Consider the following 16,194-nt stretch of genomic DNA (forward strand, 5'->3'; position numbering starts at 1 on the left):
TTGGGAAAGATAAAGTAAATCACGTTGGCTGGAATCAAGGAAATACATTTCTACACCTGATTATAGCAGCTAAACAAATTTTAAGCCGGTTCTTAGGCCATATAATGGGAAGATATGCAAATTTCAGTCCTAGATACACTACTAAAATTCTAGGCCTGCCAACTAATTTTGTGAACAGTATGGTCTCTGAAACATTACCAACTCAGCGGCAATATCTACTTACTGGAAGTTATCACCACTGTGGAGATTGTTAGCACGTAGTAAGCCATAGAAAGTCACATGTGTGCTATCTGATGAAACGCTCAGGTCATGTTCCTTTCCTTCTCTGATCATTGTACGTTTAAGAAGACTAGAACATTTCAAAGCCAACTCCAAAGCATCCATCCAGCACCTTCCTAAAAGAACACAGATTCATAAGCACTATAATTTTTAAAACTATGAAACTAGCATGCATCTTAACTTACCCTGTTACCACTATTTCTTTGAGAAACATGCACTGGAAAAGTTAATCTGAACATAACATCTTGCTAGAATTTAATGAAATCTTTCCGTTTTTCAAATGCTTTTCACATACTAAGCACACCACTGATAAATGAATAGTATACAGCATGCATTAGAAACTATACCCAATCTAAAATAAACATACTTTATTTTTCAAACCTTAGAACATTAACATGCAGTATAATTTGAAGGTATCAAGCAAGGTACATAAAATACACTTGAGGATTTATGATTCTACTACAAACAAACTATCTGAAGTAACTGTTTTTGTTAATAGGAGGTCTATCCTCAAGATTAACAACCATTCTACTTGTATGTATGAAACTTTTTAAGTCAGGAAAATGCCTATATAATGCTACCATTAACTGCCATATTAGTTAAGAGAAACATTAATAGTTTTATTTTTTAAGTAAAAATTTAAAAGTGAATTAGCAGAAAACTTTTCATTTATATTTGTTTAGGGCTCTTAATTTTCATATATATCACTTCAAGATTTGCTGGGAATATCAGCCAAGTAAAGCATCTTCATATTGAAAGCTCATACCTATATTTTAATTTAAAAAAATCATCGGCCAGGCGCGGTGGCTCACGCCTGTAATCCCAGCACTTTGGGAGGCCGAGGCAGGCGGATCACGAGGTCAGGAGATCGAGACCATCCTGGCTAACACAGTGAAACCTCGTCTCTACTGAAAATACACAAAAATTAGCCGGGTGTGGTGGCAGGCGCCTGTAGTCCCAGCCACTCGGGAGACTGAGGCAGGAGAATGGCGTGAACCCGGGAGACGGAGCTTGCAGTGAGCCGAGATCGCATCACTGCACTCCAGCCTGGGCGACAGAGCGAGACTCCGTCTCAAAAAAAAAAAAAAAAAAAAAACTGAGGCCAGGTGCGATGGCTCACGTCTGTAACCCCAGCACTTTGGGAGGCCGAGGCAAGCGAATCATGAGGTCAAGAGTGTGAGACCATCCTGGCCAACATGGTGAAACCCCGTCTCTACTAAAAATACAAAAATTAGCTGGGCGTGGTGGCGTGTGCCTGTAATCCCAGCTACCCGGGAGGCTGAGGCAGGAGAATCACTTATACCAGGGAGTCAGAGGTTGCAGTGAGCCGAGATCGTGCCACTGCACTCCAGCCTGGCAACAGAGCGAGACTCCATCTCAAAAAACAAAAACAAAAACAAAACAAAACAAAAAAAATCAGATAAAAGTAAACTTTGGAAGGTTAGAAGATTCCCTATACCAACCTTGTCTAAACTATGAAACATGAAAGCATGAAAGTGAGGACAAAATCCATTATTAATTATTAAGATTTTAAAGTTACCTTGATATCATTTAAGTTTTTCTCTCTCCATATTTGCTTCATGAATTAAGTGTTAAAGGAGGAATAAAAAAGGTTGTACTCGAATCTCTTACGTAAAAAAAAACAAAACCAAAACAATGTATATGTCTCATAAATGGTAACATTTAGTAGTAAAATATAAAAAGTATTAAATGTATCTTTAAGAGTACCATAAAGACCACTAACAAATAAAAAGGTGTTAATATGTCCATGGAGGATGAAGAAGAAAACTCTGAACTGCTAACTCTTCAGTAAATCACACAATGCTTCCTTTCTATCAGATTTTTGTCTATTAAGTTACTCATATATTTAGCATTCAAAACAATTTATGATTACCATGCTTCTGCTGCAAATGCCATACTAAAAATATATTTCCCCAGAATAATACAAAGTGGCATTAAAAAAACTCTTAAAAATGAAGACCAAAATCCAATCCATCAAAAACTATACTTACCATCTGACTCTGAAGTAGCTCGGATGATCAAATAACTGCTAGGTAAGGGTTGAGTAATGGATCCAACCGCTTCACCTTTTGGACCCTTAATAACAAAATAAACAAAATAAATGGTATAGAGTAATTATTATGAGATCTCATCTTTACACTATCCAATATTATCTGTAATAATCTAAATCAGGTATGGATTATAATCTAAAAGCAAACGAGCTTTAATTTCATCATTCTTGAGAATGCAAATGTTAAGTATTAAGAAAAATTTTCTAACAAATATATCTCCTTAGCAGAAAACTGAACAAATGAATTATCACTTAAATATTATCTCTACATACTGCTTACATACTAAAGAGAACCTAAAGTTTACCATATTAAACCAAATTTTAACAATGTCCATCCCATGGATACAACTAATGAGATAAGAAATACTAAATTTCTAGAAGGCTAAAGAAAGCATGTGGAAATAGAATTATAATTAAAAAAAAGAGAAATGAACTTTAACTGGGTCTAGGGAAAAATAAATCTCCACTTTATAACCAATGACATACACCTGTTTTTAAACACCAACTATATAAGCTGATTTTATTTTTCCAGAAACATGAAAGAAAAAGAAATTCTGTCGTTGTTGTTGGCTAGGGTTGTTTGTTTTAGAAGTATACAATACCAACACTAATTAGTATCACCAATGCTAAACTTAGGTAGACACGAATCTGGAAAGAAAACTAAGTATTGAATTTAAAGTATAATTTTGATACAAAAGCATAATTTTTAAGTTGTTTTCAAAGGGTTCTTTAAAGTTATTAGGTCAAAAAACGAAATAAATTTCCAAAAAGCATAAAACATTAGAAAGTAAAGATGTAGATTCAAAATGAAAACAGAAAAAAAATTTAATATGACTTTAACAAATACCGTAATAATCTGCATTTTCAAATAGCTTTACAATTTATGGGCCAGTTCCTAAAACCAGTATATAGTGGGACATGGAATCAGACTGCCTGGGTTTCAATCATGGCTCCATGCTAGAAAAACAGGGTTCAATCTCTTTATGTGTACAATGGGAAGAAACTGTATCCTCCTTATAGGTATGAGAATTAAATAAATGATTTCATGTAAAATATTCAAGTACCTGACACAAAGAACTCATAGCTGTTACTATTTCTTAATCACAAACACTGGCTTCTAAAACATTTAAACAATATCCTAAGTAGGTTTTGCTTGTGGGAAGTATTTATATAATTATACAGATTTCTCTCTTCTTCCAATATTAAGAATTAAATATTATAAATTTGACATTAAAATCATTAATGGCTTAAAAATTTATTTTAATGCTTGCAATTCCTAAGAGTAGTAGAATACTATATATATATACATATATGTGTGTATATATAGTATTTTTGTATATGTATATATATGGTATTTATATGTATGTTTATATATATATTTTTTGTTGTTTAAAAAGGTTTTGAAAGTCATTTTCTCCACTTGAGAATTGCTTAATATATAAATGTCAGAGGTTCGGGGGGTTAAATTCTTTCCCCTGCAGGAAGCACCTAACCTAAGAATGGAACTAACTCGGTGATCCCAAATTTATTCTCGCTGTGACTCCAGACTACTGAAATAACGATTAAAAAGTCCAAGTCTTTTCCTAGGTGTATGTGTATTACGTTATTAAGCAATACCCTCCCCGCCCAAGAAAAAAGGATTAAGCTACTTTTAGTTAACCGTAATCTCAATTAGTTGGTTTTCCCTAAAGGAGAAATTCTACCTTCTTTATTCTACGATAGCTGGCCTTCTTAGAAACTAAAGCAATGATCATTTTGTAAAAACTTAAACTAGGCTAGGCATGGTGGCTCACATCTGTAATCCCAGCACTTTGGGAGGCTGAGGCAGGAGGGCCCAGGAATTCAAGACCAGCCTGGGCAACACAGAAAGACCCCATCTCTACAAAAAATGTTTTAAAAAATTAGCTGAGCATGGTGATACGTGCCTGGGGTCCTAGCTACTTGGGGGGCTGTGGTGGGAGAACTGCTTAAGCACGGGAGGTTGAGGCTGCAGTGAGCAATGATCATGCCACTGCAGTCCAGTCTAGGTGACAGTAAAACCTTGCCTAAAAAACACACATACACACACAAAACCACTTAAACTTGATTCATTTATTCAGTTAGTATAATGCTTGTTTGTTTTTTTGAGACAGGGTCTTGTTCTGTTGCCCAGGCTGAAGTGCAGTGGCACGCTCATGGCTCACTGAAGCCTCCTCGACCTCCCAAGCTTAAGTGATCCTCCCACCGCAGACTCCTGAATAGCTGGGACTACAGGTACATGCCACCATACTTGGCTAATTTTTGTATTTTTTGCAGAGACGGGGTTTCGCTATGTTGCCCAGGCTGGTCTCGAACTCCTGAGCTCAAGCGATCCAACTGCCCTGGCCTACCAAAGTGCTGGGATTACAGGAATGAGCCACTGCACCCAGCCACAGTAATGCTTTGCAGTTATAAAAAACATTAATGCTTCATCTTTAAAGAAACCTGTCTCTTTCTCAAGAGTAAGTAATTAAAAAAAATTTTTTTTTAAGAGTAAGAAAGATTGCTTCTGCTTATAGGCTTTACATCACTACAGTAAAGACCATAAAAATAAATGGCAGTTTCTGTTCCAGGGAATCCTACTTACCATTTTGACAAAGAGAAAAATCACAGGGGGCGGGGAGGGGGGTGGGGCAGGTGGGTGGGAAAAAAAACCCAACAACAATAAATATAATACAATGTTACAAAGCCGAGTTAGTAATTAGAAACTGAAAAAAACAGTACAAATTGAATCCCCAAGGGCAAAAGAGATAAAAAGATGCAATATAAAAAGTTAGACCTCAAAGGTAAAGCTTTTTGGTGCACATTTTGTTGTGGGTAGAGGCAGAATGGGGGAATAATGCAATGGAAAGCAGAACAGATTTATAAGTCCTGGCAGAGGACTAAACTCATTTGATTGATGTATCTCAGTTCCATTCATGGATTATCATCTTTACCTTTCACCTATATAACAAGGGCTTACATACCTTCACTGCCCAAATAGATTGCTCCAAAGGATGGAAAAGTTTGAAACAAAAGCCATCCTTTTTTGATGGACGTTCAATGATTTCACAGGCATTCAGAAGAACTGTTCCTACCCACTGACCATTTTTTTGGGTTTTATAGATCAGTAGCACCCCAGGTTTCAACACACACCATAACTTGGTCCAGCTCTTTAGAGTACCACGAATCTACAGAAAGATAAATTTATTTTAAAAAGGAAGGTCTGTTCTCCAAGGTCCAAACAAAAAAACTGCAAATAAGATGTTTTAATCTAAAATTTCCATAACACGTACACTTTAAATATTTTATTTAAAAGCTACTACATGGCAAGCACAGCAAACAGACATGAAAATGACATGGCTCTTATTTCTAAGAAACTTAAATTTTAGTGGGAGACAGGCCAACAGTTTCAAAGTAGTGTACTAAGTAGGATAATTTTCCTAATCTCCCTGACCAGGTCAGGGGCCATTAAAATATGCTTTCTTAGTACTGATATTCTTCTTTTTCTAACACTGATCATGGCTGTAATCTTATTTGTGTGCATATGATGATTCTGCTTAAAACAATTTTTCCCCTTCACCACACCAACAGTGCTGAAAACACTGCTGGCACACACTAGGCATTCCCTAAGTATTTGGTGAGTGGTAGGAAGAGAAAATAACTTCCTCCTAGCCCCTAAAATTACCTTATTCAAATTACTTTGTTCCTAGTAATTACATAAAGTATGCCATTTAAATTTATTGGAGGATATTTTAAAATCAAGTTACATGAATCCCTATACTCTCATAAAATGTTCTTCATCCTAGGGTTTAATGCTATGTCAATAGTAAGTCTAAAACTACTTTTTCTATAAATTTCTATTTCCATCATCTATTAAAATTGTGTCTATGCAATTCAGTGAATTCAAAATAGTGAAAGGATGTTAATATTTAGATCAAAAATAAGAATTATACTTTTATTTACTGTAAAACATCTGTTATTTCAATGCACCTACATGAAGTACGAAATAATACAGGATTCCTTAATCCCCCAAATAGGCATATCACAGTAACTCTCAACAAGAAACATTTAGAAAGAAGGAGTTTGGAGCCAGGCATGAAGAAAAGAGAAAATCTAAGATACATGTATATGTAAAAGAATGGTAAGACAAGAGAGGCGAAAGGAAGATAGGTACCCTGAAATAACATTTTGGATCATGGAGATGCAACAGAACACGGAGGACAAATTATCAGAAGGAAGGTAAGGCAGAGAAAGTCAGCCAGGCCAGGCAATGTGTTGGGGACTTAACAGAGGGCAGCTTTAACTCTGAAAAACCTAAGTGAGATCTTGAGCTAATGCACTTCTAAGTAGAGTCAAAACAAGTTGGAAGGTGTTATTAGCACAAGATCGAAAACCCTAGAATTAGTTAACTGAATTGTCAGGGAAACTATCACTAGACTCTCATTTTAGTGAGGGGAGTCCTATGACAGATTTCATAAGGATTATGAGGTCAGAGGCCTTAGTAAGTCTTGGCAAAAGTGGGTTGGGGTGATTCTCAGGTACATGCCAAGTACTAAAATTTTCTGTGAGTCAGAGTCCTACGAGATCACTCTTAAACTCAGGATTCCTACAGCTGTCTTTCAGATAAGAATGAGAAAGAGGATAGAGTGACCAGGATGAAAGAAAAGGAAAGAAAAATAACCAGAGGCCAAAAGAATAGGGTCTGGAAACAGCAATGTGTGCTTGTCTGATAATTAACAATTTTCATTTTTTAAAAATATATTATGTATCCAACTGATTATTTTAAAATAGCTTTTATATTAAGTTTGTCTCATCTTTTCAATAATATACCAAGTATATGGAATACTTAACAATAATTGGAATAGCAAGCAATGTATTTTTTACAGCATATTGTATTAGACAACATATCACACAAACCAAAAAGCTTTTTTAAAAGAACTATACTGTATGTAATTGATGCTATTGTTAAGAAAGACATTAAGATTCCTTCTCTTCATTAAGATGGGAACACAGAACCTCCGGGAATACAATAATAGTTTCTTTGCCAGTGAAAAACATCATTTTAGGAGCTGTTTTTGTCTTGTAGGCGTTAGGTATACTCCAGGCTTTTCCATTCCAGTAGGTAAACATCCAGCAATCTGAATTCATGATTCAAAACACACTGACCTTTAACCAATCAGCCATAACAATAACAGAAGGATCTGTGATTGTACTGAGCAGCTCCTTTGTGGCTCTTTTCTTTTCTTCTCGGTAATTTTTCTTTTGTACCTATTTTATAGAAATAATAGAAAAGATAAAAACTCAACAGAAATGAGCAATTTATTTTAAGTTCAGGGGTACAAATGCAGGTTTGTTATATAGGTAAACCTGTGTCATGGGGTTTTGTTGCACATATTTTATCATTCAGGTATTAAGCCTAGTACCCATTAGTTACTTTTCCTGATCCTCTCCCTTCTCCCACCCTCACCCTCTGAAAGGCTCCAGTGTGTGTTGTGTCCCTCTGTGTGTCCATGTGTTCTCATCATTTTGCTTCCACTTCTAAGTGAGAACATGCAGTATTGGTTCCTGAGTTAGTCTGCTAAGGATAATGCCCTCCAGCTCCATCCATATCTTTGTAAAAGACATGATGTCATCCTTTATTATGGCCACATAGTATTCCATGGTGTACCACGTTTTCTTTATCCAGTCTCTCATTGATGGGCATTTAGGTTGATTCCATGTCTTTGCTATTGTGAACAGTGCTGCAATGAACATATACATGCATGTGTCTTTATAACAGAATGATTACATTCCCTAGGTTATATACCCAGTAATGGGATTGCTAGGTCGAATGGTAGTTCTGTCTTTAGGTCTTTGTGGAATCACCACACTGTCTTTTATCCTAATCTAGTATTCTAAAGAGGTTTAGAATTTCATACTATAATGGTGGGAGTAGAAAAGTCTAAACCGCTTTAGAATTCCAGAATCTTACAATAAAAATACTGTATTTTTTTTTTTTTTTGAGCAGGAGTTAGTCTTAGACAACCAAGGTTAGAATCTAGTTTTTCTGATCACTAGTCCAGTTCTATGTATCTTTTAAATAATTTTACCTTTTTTTTTTTTTTTTGAGACAGTCTCATTCTGTAACCCAGGCTGGAGTGCAGTGGCGGAATCTCAGCTCACTACAACCTCCGCCTCCTGGGTCAACGCAATTCTTGTGCCTCAGCCTCCCAAGCAGCTGGGATTACAGGCATATGCCACCATGCCTGGCTAAGTTTTGTATTTTTTGTAGAGATGGGGTTTCACTATGTTGGCCAGAATAGTCTTGAACTCCTGGCCTCAAGTGATCCGCCCGCCTCTCAAAGTGCTGGGATTACAGGCGTGAGCCACCACACCTGGTCAATTTTACCTCTTTTTAATTACACAATGCATAAACACAGCCTCACAATAAAAATTTCAAACATAAAGCTAGAAGCCATTTTTATTATACCCCCAACCTATTCCAATCCTCTGAATTGATGACTGTTAACCTTCTGGAAAACACTGTCTTTTCAGACCTTTTCTAAGTAACAACCTATAGAAACATGTAGATTTTGTGTTTAGCATGCAAAAAGTTCCCCCAATAAACATTTTTTGAAGAGTATTCATGTCTGTATCATTCTCATTATTTTAAATGTTACATAGGATTCCCACTGCAAATTAAAATAATAAGAGAGCTAACCCTGAGGGCATTCTGTGAACCAGCCACAGTTCTAAGCACTTTACTTGTATTGTCATTACATCATTTAATCCTCACAACAACCTTGTGAAGTAGAAGTATTATTATCCTTATTCTACAGACACGAAAACTGAGGCAGAGACAGTAACCTGCTCAGAATCACACATTTAGTAAATTGTAGGGTCGGGATTCAAACAGGGGCAAACTAGCTCCCAAAGCTATTTTTTTAACCACTGGCCTATACTGCTTCTATAATATTTATTAATATATTCTCTTACTGATAGAAACCTTCTCTGTTACCAATTTTTTCAAATAACGAAGAATGCCACAACTGTTTGCAATTGGAAGTTTTGCTCTCTTTCCCAATACTAATATGTAAGTTATAAATAATTAAGAAACCATAACTATAAAATTAATTTATCCAAAATATGAAAGTTTCACCTTCATAAGTTAATTCTGATAATTTGAGGAATCAGCAGTGAACTAATGAGGTCTTATTGTTGCTTTGTTGTTATAATTTGGATGGGAAAAGAGTGATGATAACCTATTAGTGACTACATTTTTAAAAACTAACAAAATCTTCCACCAGAAAAGTTGCATTTAATGATAAACAGACTAGACATAATACAATTTTAATAATTCTATACCCTCAAAACTTTAGATTTTGGTCTTTATTAACCTATCTGATTTAATATGGGATGCAAATACAAATATATATAGGACCAGGCACGGAACACAAATGGTAAAATAGACTAGTCAGGAACCAGAGCCAGTTGGAAGGCATGTGTTTCTTAAGCTCCAGATTCTATGGCCACTCAGGAAGGTAAGCCCAGTGCTACATATTTCTCAGAGAAATTGGAAATCTGGACTTTTAATTAACTGTTGGGTCAAAATTTTAAAACATTATGCAGGTCAAGTTCAGGCCATGACCCAGGAGTTAGCAATCTCTAATTTCAATGGGTGCCAGAGTTCCCATTAGGAGTTCCACAACATAGTGATAATATACCTAGTTTGGATACAGCTGTATAGAGATAACACATCCTCAGCCTCTGCAGTTGCCATTTGAGGCCTAAAGCAGTCTGCTCTGTGACAGTCATCAATCAATCTTATCAGTTGACCACAGTGTACCATACAAATATTAACATTTTCTATGTGTGCCTGCCTGTCTGTACCACTGGATGTTTTTTCTTTCTTTAGGAACACGCATATATATTTATCCTATTAGTCTACTTCCAAACACACATGCAAAGCACAATGTAAATTACCTTTCAGAAACAACTGGAAACTAACCTTAAGAGATTCTTTTTTTGTGAGTTTGCTTGAAGTTGAACTGTCCTTCTCTGAGCCATTATAAAGTTTAGATTCAGACTGAAATCATACAGGAACAAGAGAAATTAAATCCTTCAGATTTTCTACACGTCACATGAAAATTAACGTTAAAATTATGTGACATTTTTCTCATTTATTGCTATGATTTAAGCAAATGTCAATTTTCAATAGAATTTTCCCTATATGTCTTTAAAAATGAATCCATGTTAAATCCATAAATATAAAAAAGTTAAAACTAATCAGTATACAAACCTACAATGTGAAGTTAAATAAGATCATCTGTAGATTTTACATTCTATTTTTTTAAGAGTATTTCTAAGAACATATATAATTATTTAGTTATTCTTAGCACAAAAGTAGCCAAAGCAATGTTATCTTTTAACAGTTGAAATATTCTAAAAACAAAGACACAAATTCTAACAAGCTGATGCACATATTGCCCTGCTTCTACTCCTCCTTCAATAGGAAGAAATACAAACACCTTTAGAAACTAGTATTAAGCCACTCTATCTAATTCGTACAGCGTGTAAACACCAATATTTCTAGGATCTACTACTTCCTACCTATCGAGTGAGTAGGATTTCCTCACTAAATTATTCATGTCTTAAATTTCTTTCCAGACTTTCAGTTTACACTTCACATTTTTATTTAATCTTCACAAGAATCTTGAAAAATAGGCACAACAGATTGTTTAATCTCCATTTTACAAATCATGAAAGGGAGGCTCAGGAAGGTTGATTTTCCAAACTAACAATCATTAACATTGCGGAGATCAGAACCCAGGTTTCCTAATGCAATGCTTGTTTAAAGAGACCACATAGGTTTACCAGAGTAGAAAAGCACAAAAGTTAAAAGCTCTATTTATTTTGGAAAAACAAAATTAAACATACTCCTTCAATGTCCGTAAGTTTTATTTTTATCTATTGTTAGACATAGGAAAAGGCACTAAAGTTCTTAGCAGTACTCCTAAGCAGTGCCAAGAAAGTATACAGAACTTGATTCAAATGGTGGCTTTCAAATGTTGAGCGGCCAGATGTGCATAATACCACTAGATATCATCAAGGATACACACCTTTGTATACAACTCCCTCAATTTTTAGATTAATAAGAACAGATAACACATTTATTTGTCAATGATACCCAGTGTGTATCACCCGAAGAAAAGAATGAACTTAGTAAATATCTAACGAATTAATAAAATGAAAATAAAATAGGTACTTGCAGCTCATTTCTCTCATCTCTCCTAAAAACACTTCTGCTACTTGGTATGAAAGATGGGCTATTAAGGTGATGGTATTAACTGGCTGAACCAGAAGGGAAATGCAAACAATTCTCAATGTAGAAATCAACCTAGTTAAACTTTTGGGAAAGTTACTCCTTTAAGAATTGGAGTTGAAACATCACATTAATTACTCCAATGATGATGGCATATATTGTGATACCAAAACAATTTCATAACATTCCTCAAGCCAAACAGGTTTCTGTCTTCTCCTTGGCCCTGGGAACACAAAATGGCATGGCTATTGTCAGAAGAATATGATGGCTTAAAAGTATTAGGAGATTCTACTTCCCACAACTTAATAGGACAATGTTTATAGTAGTGTACTTTAAAGAAACTATTAAATAAAAAATACTAATAGTATTAGCTTAAAAGTTAATGAACATTCATGGTTGTTTACTAGTTACCAAGTACAGTTAACTCTTGAACAACATAGGTTTGAACTGCGTGGGTCCACTTATAGGCAGATTTTTTTTCTACGGAAGTTACACTGAGTGTACCTGCCTTTCTTGCTTCCCCTACCACCTTCTCCGCCTCTTCTGCCTCTGCCAGCCTACTCAATGTGAAGATAACAAAGATAGACCTTTCTGATGATCCACTTCCACTTAATAAACAGTAAATATACTCTCTCTTATGATTTTTTAAATAACATATTCTTTCCTCTAGCTTACTTTATTGTAAGAATACAGTATACAATACATATACAAAATATGTGTTAATTGACTATGTTATCAGTAAGGCTTCTGGTCAACAGTACACAATTACAGTAGTTAAGTTTTTAGGGAGTCAAAAGTCATATGCAGATTTTTATATGCACAGGGGAGGGCAGGGTCAGTGCCCCTAACTTCCATGTTGTTCGAGGATCAACTGTATATACGAAATATTTATACACTCAAAGCAAACTTAGGAGATAGTAGTTGTATCCCTCTTTTACTAATGAGGACACTAAAACTAACAGATTAATATCTTTCCAAAGTCACAAAGCTACAAAGTGGATGAGCTGGGATTTGTACCCTACTCTAATTCCCAGCTTCATGTTCTTAGTTATCTCACTATATTAATTTCTTATCTTTTAAAACTGTTCATATGGTATCTTAAAGTTAAGATCTATCTTTATGAACAAGGAGAAATCTGTGGCCGGGCATGGTGACTCATGCTGGTAATCCCAGCACTTTGGGAGGCTAAGGCGGGAGGATTGCTTGAGCCCAGGAGTTCAAAACCGGCCTGGGCGACATGGTGAGACACCGTCTCTATGAAAAATATAAAAATTAGCTGAGCATAGTGGTGTGTCCCTGTAGTCCCAGCTATTCGGGAGGTTGAGACAGGAGAATCACCCGAGCCTAGGAGTTTGAGGCTGCAGTGAGCAGTGATTGCACCACTGCACTCCAGCCCAGATGATAAAGTGAGACCTTGCCTTAAAAAAAATCAAATTTGTTTCCCTAACAATTCTATATGATAAGCTCTAGCGTGGTTATTCCTAAAAGATTACTGTACATAGGGGACCAGCAGGTCAGAAGGGTGTCACATGAGCTTGGTAAACCGCCCTCGAGGAATCTTTAACTCACATATCTCAAGGAATCTCTGCCATAACGTGCAGTCTAGTTCTGTAATACAAAAAGGAATGACCAAGTTTCACAGTCTTTTCTAAATTACTACCTCGGTTTTCTGAATCAAAACACCTTTCAAATGCCAAAAATGTAAACGATTTTTTTGTTGGGGATAGTTTACTAAACTAAGTTTCCCTTCCTTCATAAACTTTATTGACCACTCTCTTAATGATGACCATCAAGATAGGCAGGTTTAATGTATATTACTGCTTGCCTCTTTGTTAAATGGCATTAGAATGCTTAGCATGTTCTATATTTTTTACTTCTTTCCTTCTCTTTTTCTTCTTTCTTTTCCCCTTTAACTGCTATCCCCTTATAGGCTCTGTGACTTTGAGAAGTTAATTTAATCTGTCAGTCTTAGTTTCTTCATCTGTAAAATGAAGATACTACTACTAATTTATAGGGTTGCTTTGAGGGTTAAATGATACTTAAAGTGTTTAACTTAGTACTTGGTAATATATTGTTTCAGGTTTATGACTATATCTCAGATTGCAGGTGCTATCAAAAATCTGACCTTTAGAGATTTAAATAATGGGGCATTTATTTATGAAAATACTTTGCAATTTGCTTTGAAAATTACAAAATGCTACAGATACAAGGAACAACAAGGATAATGATAAGTTACTGTGATCACATCAGACATTTTGGTTTAGAAAGGTTTGTTAACTATCCAGGTAAATGTATATTTTAAAGCAAGTAAAAGATGATTTAGCAAACCTACAAGGCAAAGAGTTAAACCATTGAAAAATCAACTTAAAGAGATGTGAGCTCAAAAACTCCTTATCCTTTTAACAGAATTCCTTTTATCCCACTAGACACATTAGTTATGTTGTAATTCCTTTGGTTGAGATGGATAATTAAAAATTCATTTTAAAATGCTACTTTGTTTGGGATAATCTGATTAACCGACTTTTCCAATTCACTCATTCATACAATGAAAAAGCCTAGGAAAAGGTGCATGAGAAAGAGGAACTGCCTTATTTTTTGAGATGGGTCTCACTCTGTCACCCAGTCTGGAGTGCAGTGGTGTGATCACAGCTCACTGCAGCCTCCAACTCCTGGGCTCAAGTGATCCTCCCACCTTAGCTTCCTGAGTAGCTGGGACCACAGGAACATGCCACCACGTATGGCTAATTTTTTGATTTGTAGAGTCAAGGTCTCGCTAAGGTTGCCCAGGCTGGTCTCGAACTCCTGGGCTCATGTAATTCTTCCACCTCAGCCTCCCAAAATGCTGGGATTACAAGCATAAGCCACTGTGCCCAGCTCCTTTATTTTTAAATAATGTCTTGGGGATGAGGCAGGTGTAATTCATTGTGTTAATCAGGCTCAATCATGAATTTTAAGAAATAACATTTAACCTAAAATCCTGTGACCAAAATGAGAGTATTCATATTTTTTGCATCAAGTTGGGAAAAGTTAAAACTGTTTGATGTCCTCAGTTACACAATTTAATCATGAAAGGAATAATAAATCTTGTTTTCCAAATTACTCAGATAAGAATAAAAATCTTCAGAATTCCACAAGTATGAGGTTTAATGATAAATGTATAAATTTTACAACTGTTCTGAAAAACAAGAGAGTTGGTTGCATGCTCATATATATACACAAATTTATATATCTGAGACAAGGTCTCACTTTGTCTCTCAGGCCAGAGTGCAGTGGCGCAAACATGGCTCACTTGCAGCGTCAACCTCCTGGGCTCAAGCATCTCCTGCCTTAGCCCCCCAGGTAGCTGGGATCACAGGCATGTGCTACCACACCCGGCTAATTTTTGTATTTTTTGTAGAGACAGGGTCTTGTCATGTCCAGGCTGGTCTTAAACTCCTGAGCTCAAGCAATCTTCCCATCGCAGCCTCCCCAAGTGCTGGGATTATAGGCATGAAACATTGCACCCAGCAGAATGTTAAAATATTTAAAGACAATGTAGCAACTATAGACATCTTAAGCTAACAGAATAAACTAAGATTAAATCTAAATTAGGAGAAAATCAGTAAGTTTCAGCTCTTGGAAAATAATATGATGAGTATAATTTTACTTATATACCAAATAGTTATGTTAAGAATCCCATTCATTCACTCTAATGCTTTATTCATAAGAAAATAAATTCTTAACTATCTACTGTTAATCAGCTTCTTTGTCAGGTACTTTCTGCACCACAGTCTGGGAGGTAAGATCTTACCTCCCGTGAACAAAAAAGAAAACTGAAGCCACTGTGAATTCTAGTTTGAAGACTTACTATTTTGAGTCTTGGGGAATTAATTTGTCTGAGCCTCAGTTTGTTCATTCATAAAATGGGGCCAATAATACCTGTCTTCTAGTATTGTTATGAATGTTAAAATGGCCCAAGTAAACTCTCAACAAAAAGTAGTTATTAAGTTGGGCATGATGGCAATGTGCCTGCAGTCCCAGCTACTTGGGAGGCTGAGGTGGGAGGACTGATTGAGCCCAGGAGTTCGAATCCAGCTTGGGCAATATAGTGAGGCCCTCATCTCTTAAAAAAAAAAAAAAAAAAAAAAAGGTAGCTATTAATGGCCGGGCACGGTGACTCACGCCTGTAATCCCAGCACTCTGGGAGGCCGAGGCGGGCAGATCACAAGGTCAGGAGATCGAGACCATCCTGGCTAACAGGGTGAAACCCCGTCTCTACTAAAAATACAAAAAAATTAGCCAGCTGTGGTGGCGGGCACCTGTAGTCCCAGCTACTCGGGAGGCTGAGGCAGAAGAATGGCGTGAACCCAGGAGGCAGAGCTTGCAGTGAGCCGAGATCGCACCACTGTACTCCAGCCTGGGTGACAGAGCGAGACTCCTTCTCAAAAAAAAAAAAAAAAAAGTAGCTATTAATATCATTGTAACTAGCAGCTAAAAACTTATAGGTAATAGGAGAGTCAAGATTCAAATTGACTCTTCACTTTAAAGCAGTGCTGCCCAGTAG

General features: G+C 36.2%; 1 protein-coding gene across 7 annotated transcripts in view; it reads right to left on the reverse strand.

Moving 5' to 3' along the window:
* OSBPL8 (oxysterol binding protein like 8) overlaps nt 1-16,194 on the reverse strand; it is a 208,020-nt gene that overhangs the window by 40,612 nt on the left and 151,214 nt on the right. For all 7 annotated transcript variants that reach the window (XM_003832884.4, XM_008958354.6, XM_055095924.2 and 4 more), the window contains 5 exons: nt 10,338-10,415; nt 7,517-7,618; nt 5,335-5,538; nt 2,292-2,376; nt 224-395 (listed from right to left, as the gene is read on the reverse strand). In XM_003832884.4, the coding sequence (XP_003832932.2) occupies nt 224-395; nt 2,292-2,376; nt 5,335-5,538; nt 7,517-7,618; nt 10,338-10,415 (641 nt within the window). The remainder of the gene's footprint in view (nt 1-223; nt 396-2,291; nt 2,377-5,334; nt 5,539-7,516; nt 7,619-10,337; nt 10,416-16,194) is intronic.

This window comes from Pan paniscus, chromosome 10, assembly GCF_029289425.2.
Source record: "Pan paniscus chromosome 10, NHGRI_mPanPan1-v2.0_pri, whole genome shotgun sequence".
Lineage (NCBI taxonomy): Eukaryota > Metazoa > Chordata > Mammalia > Primates > Hominidae > Pan > Pan paniscus.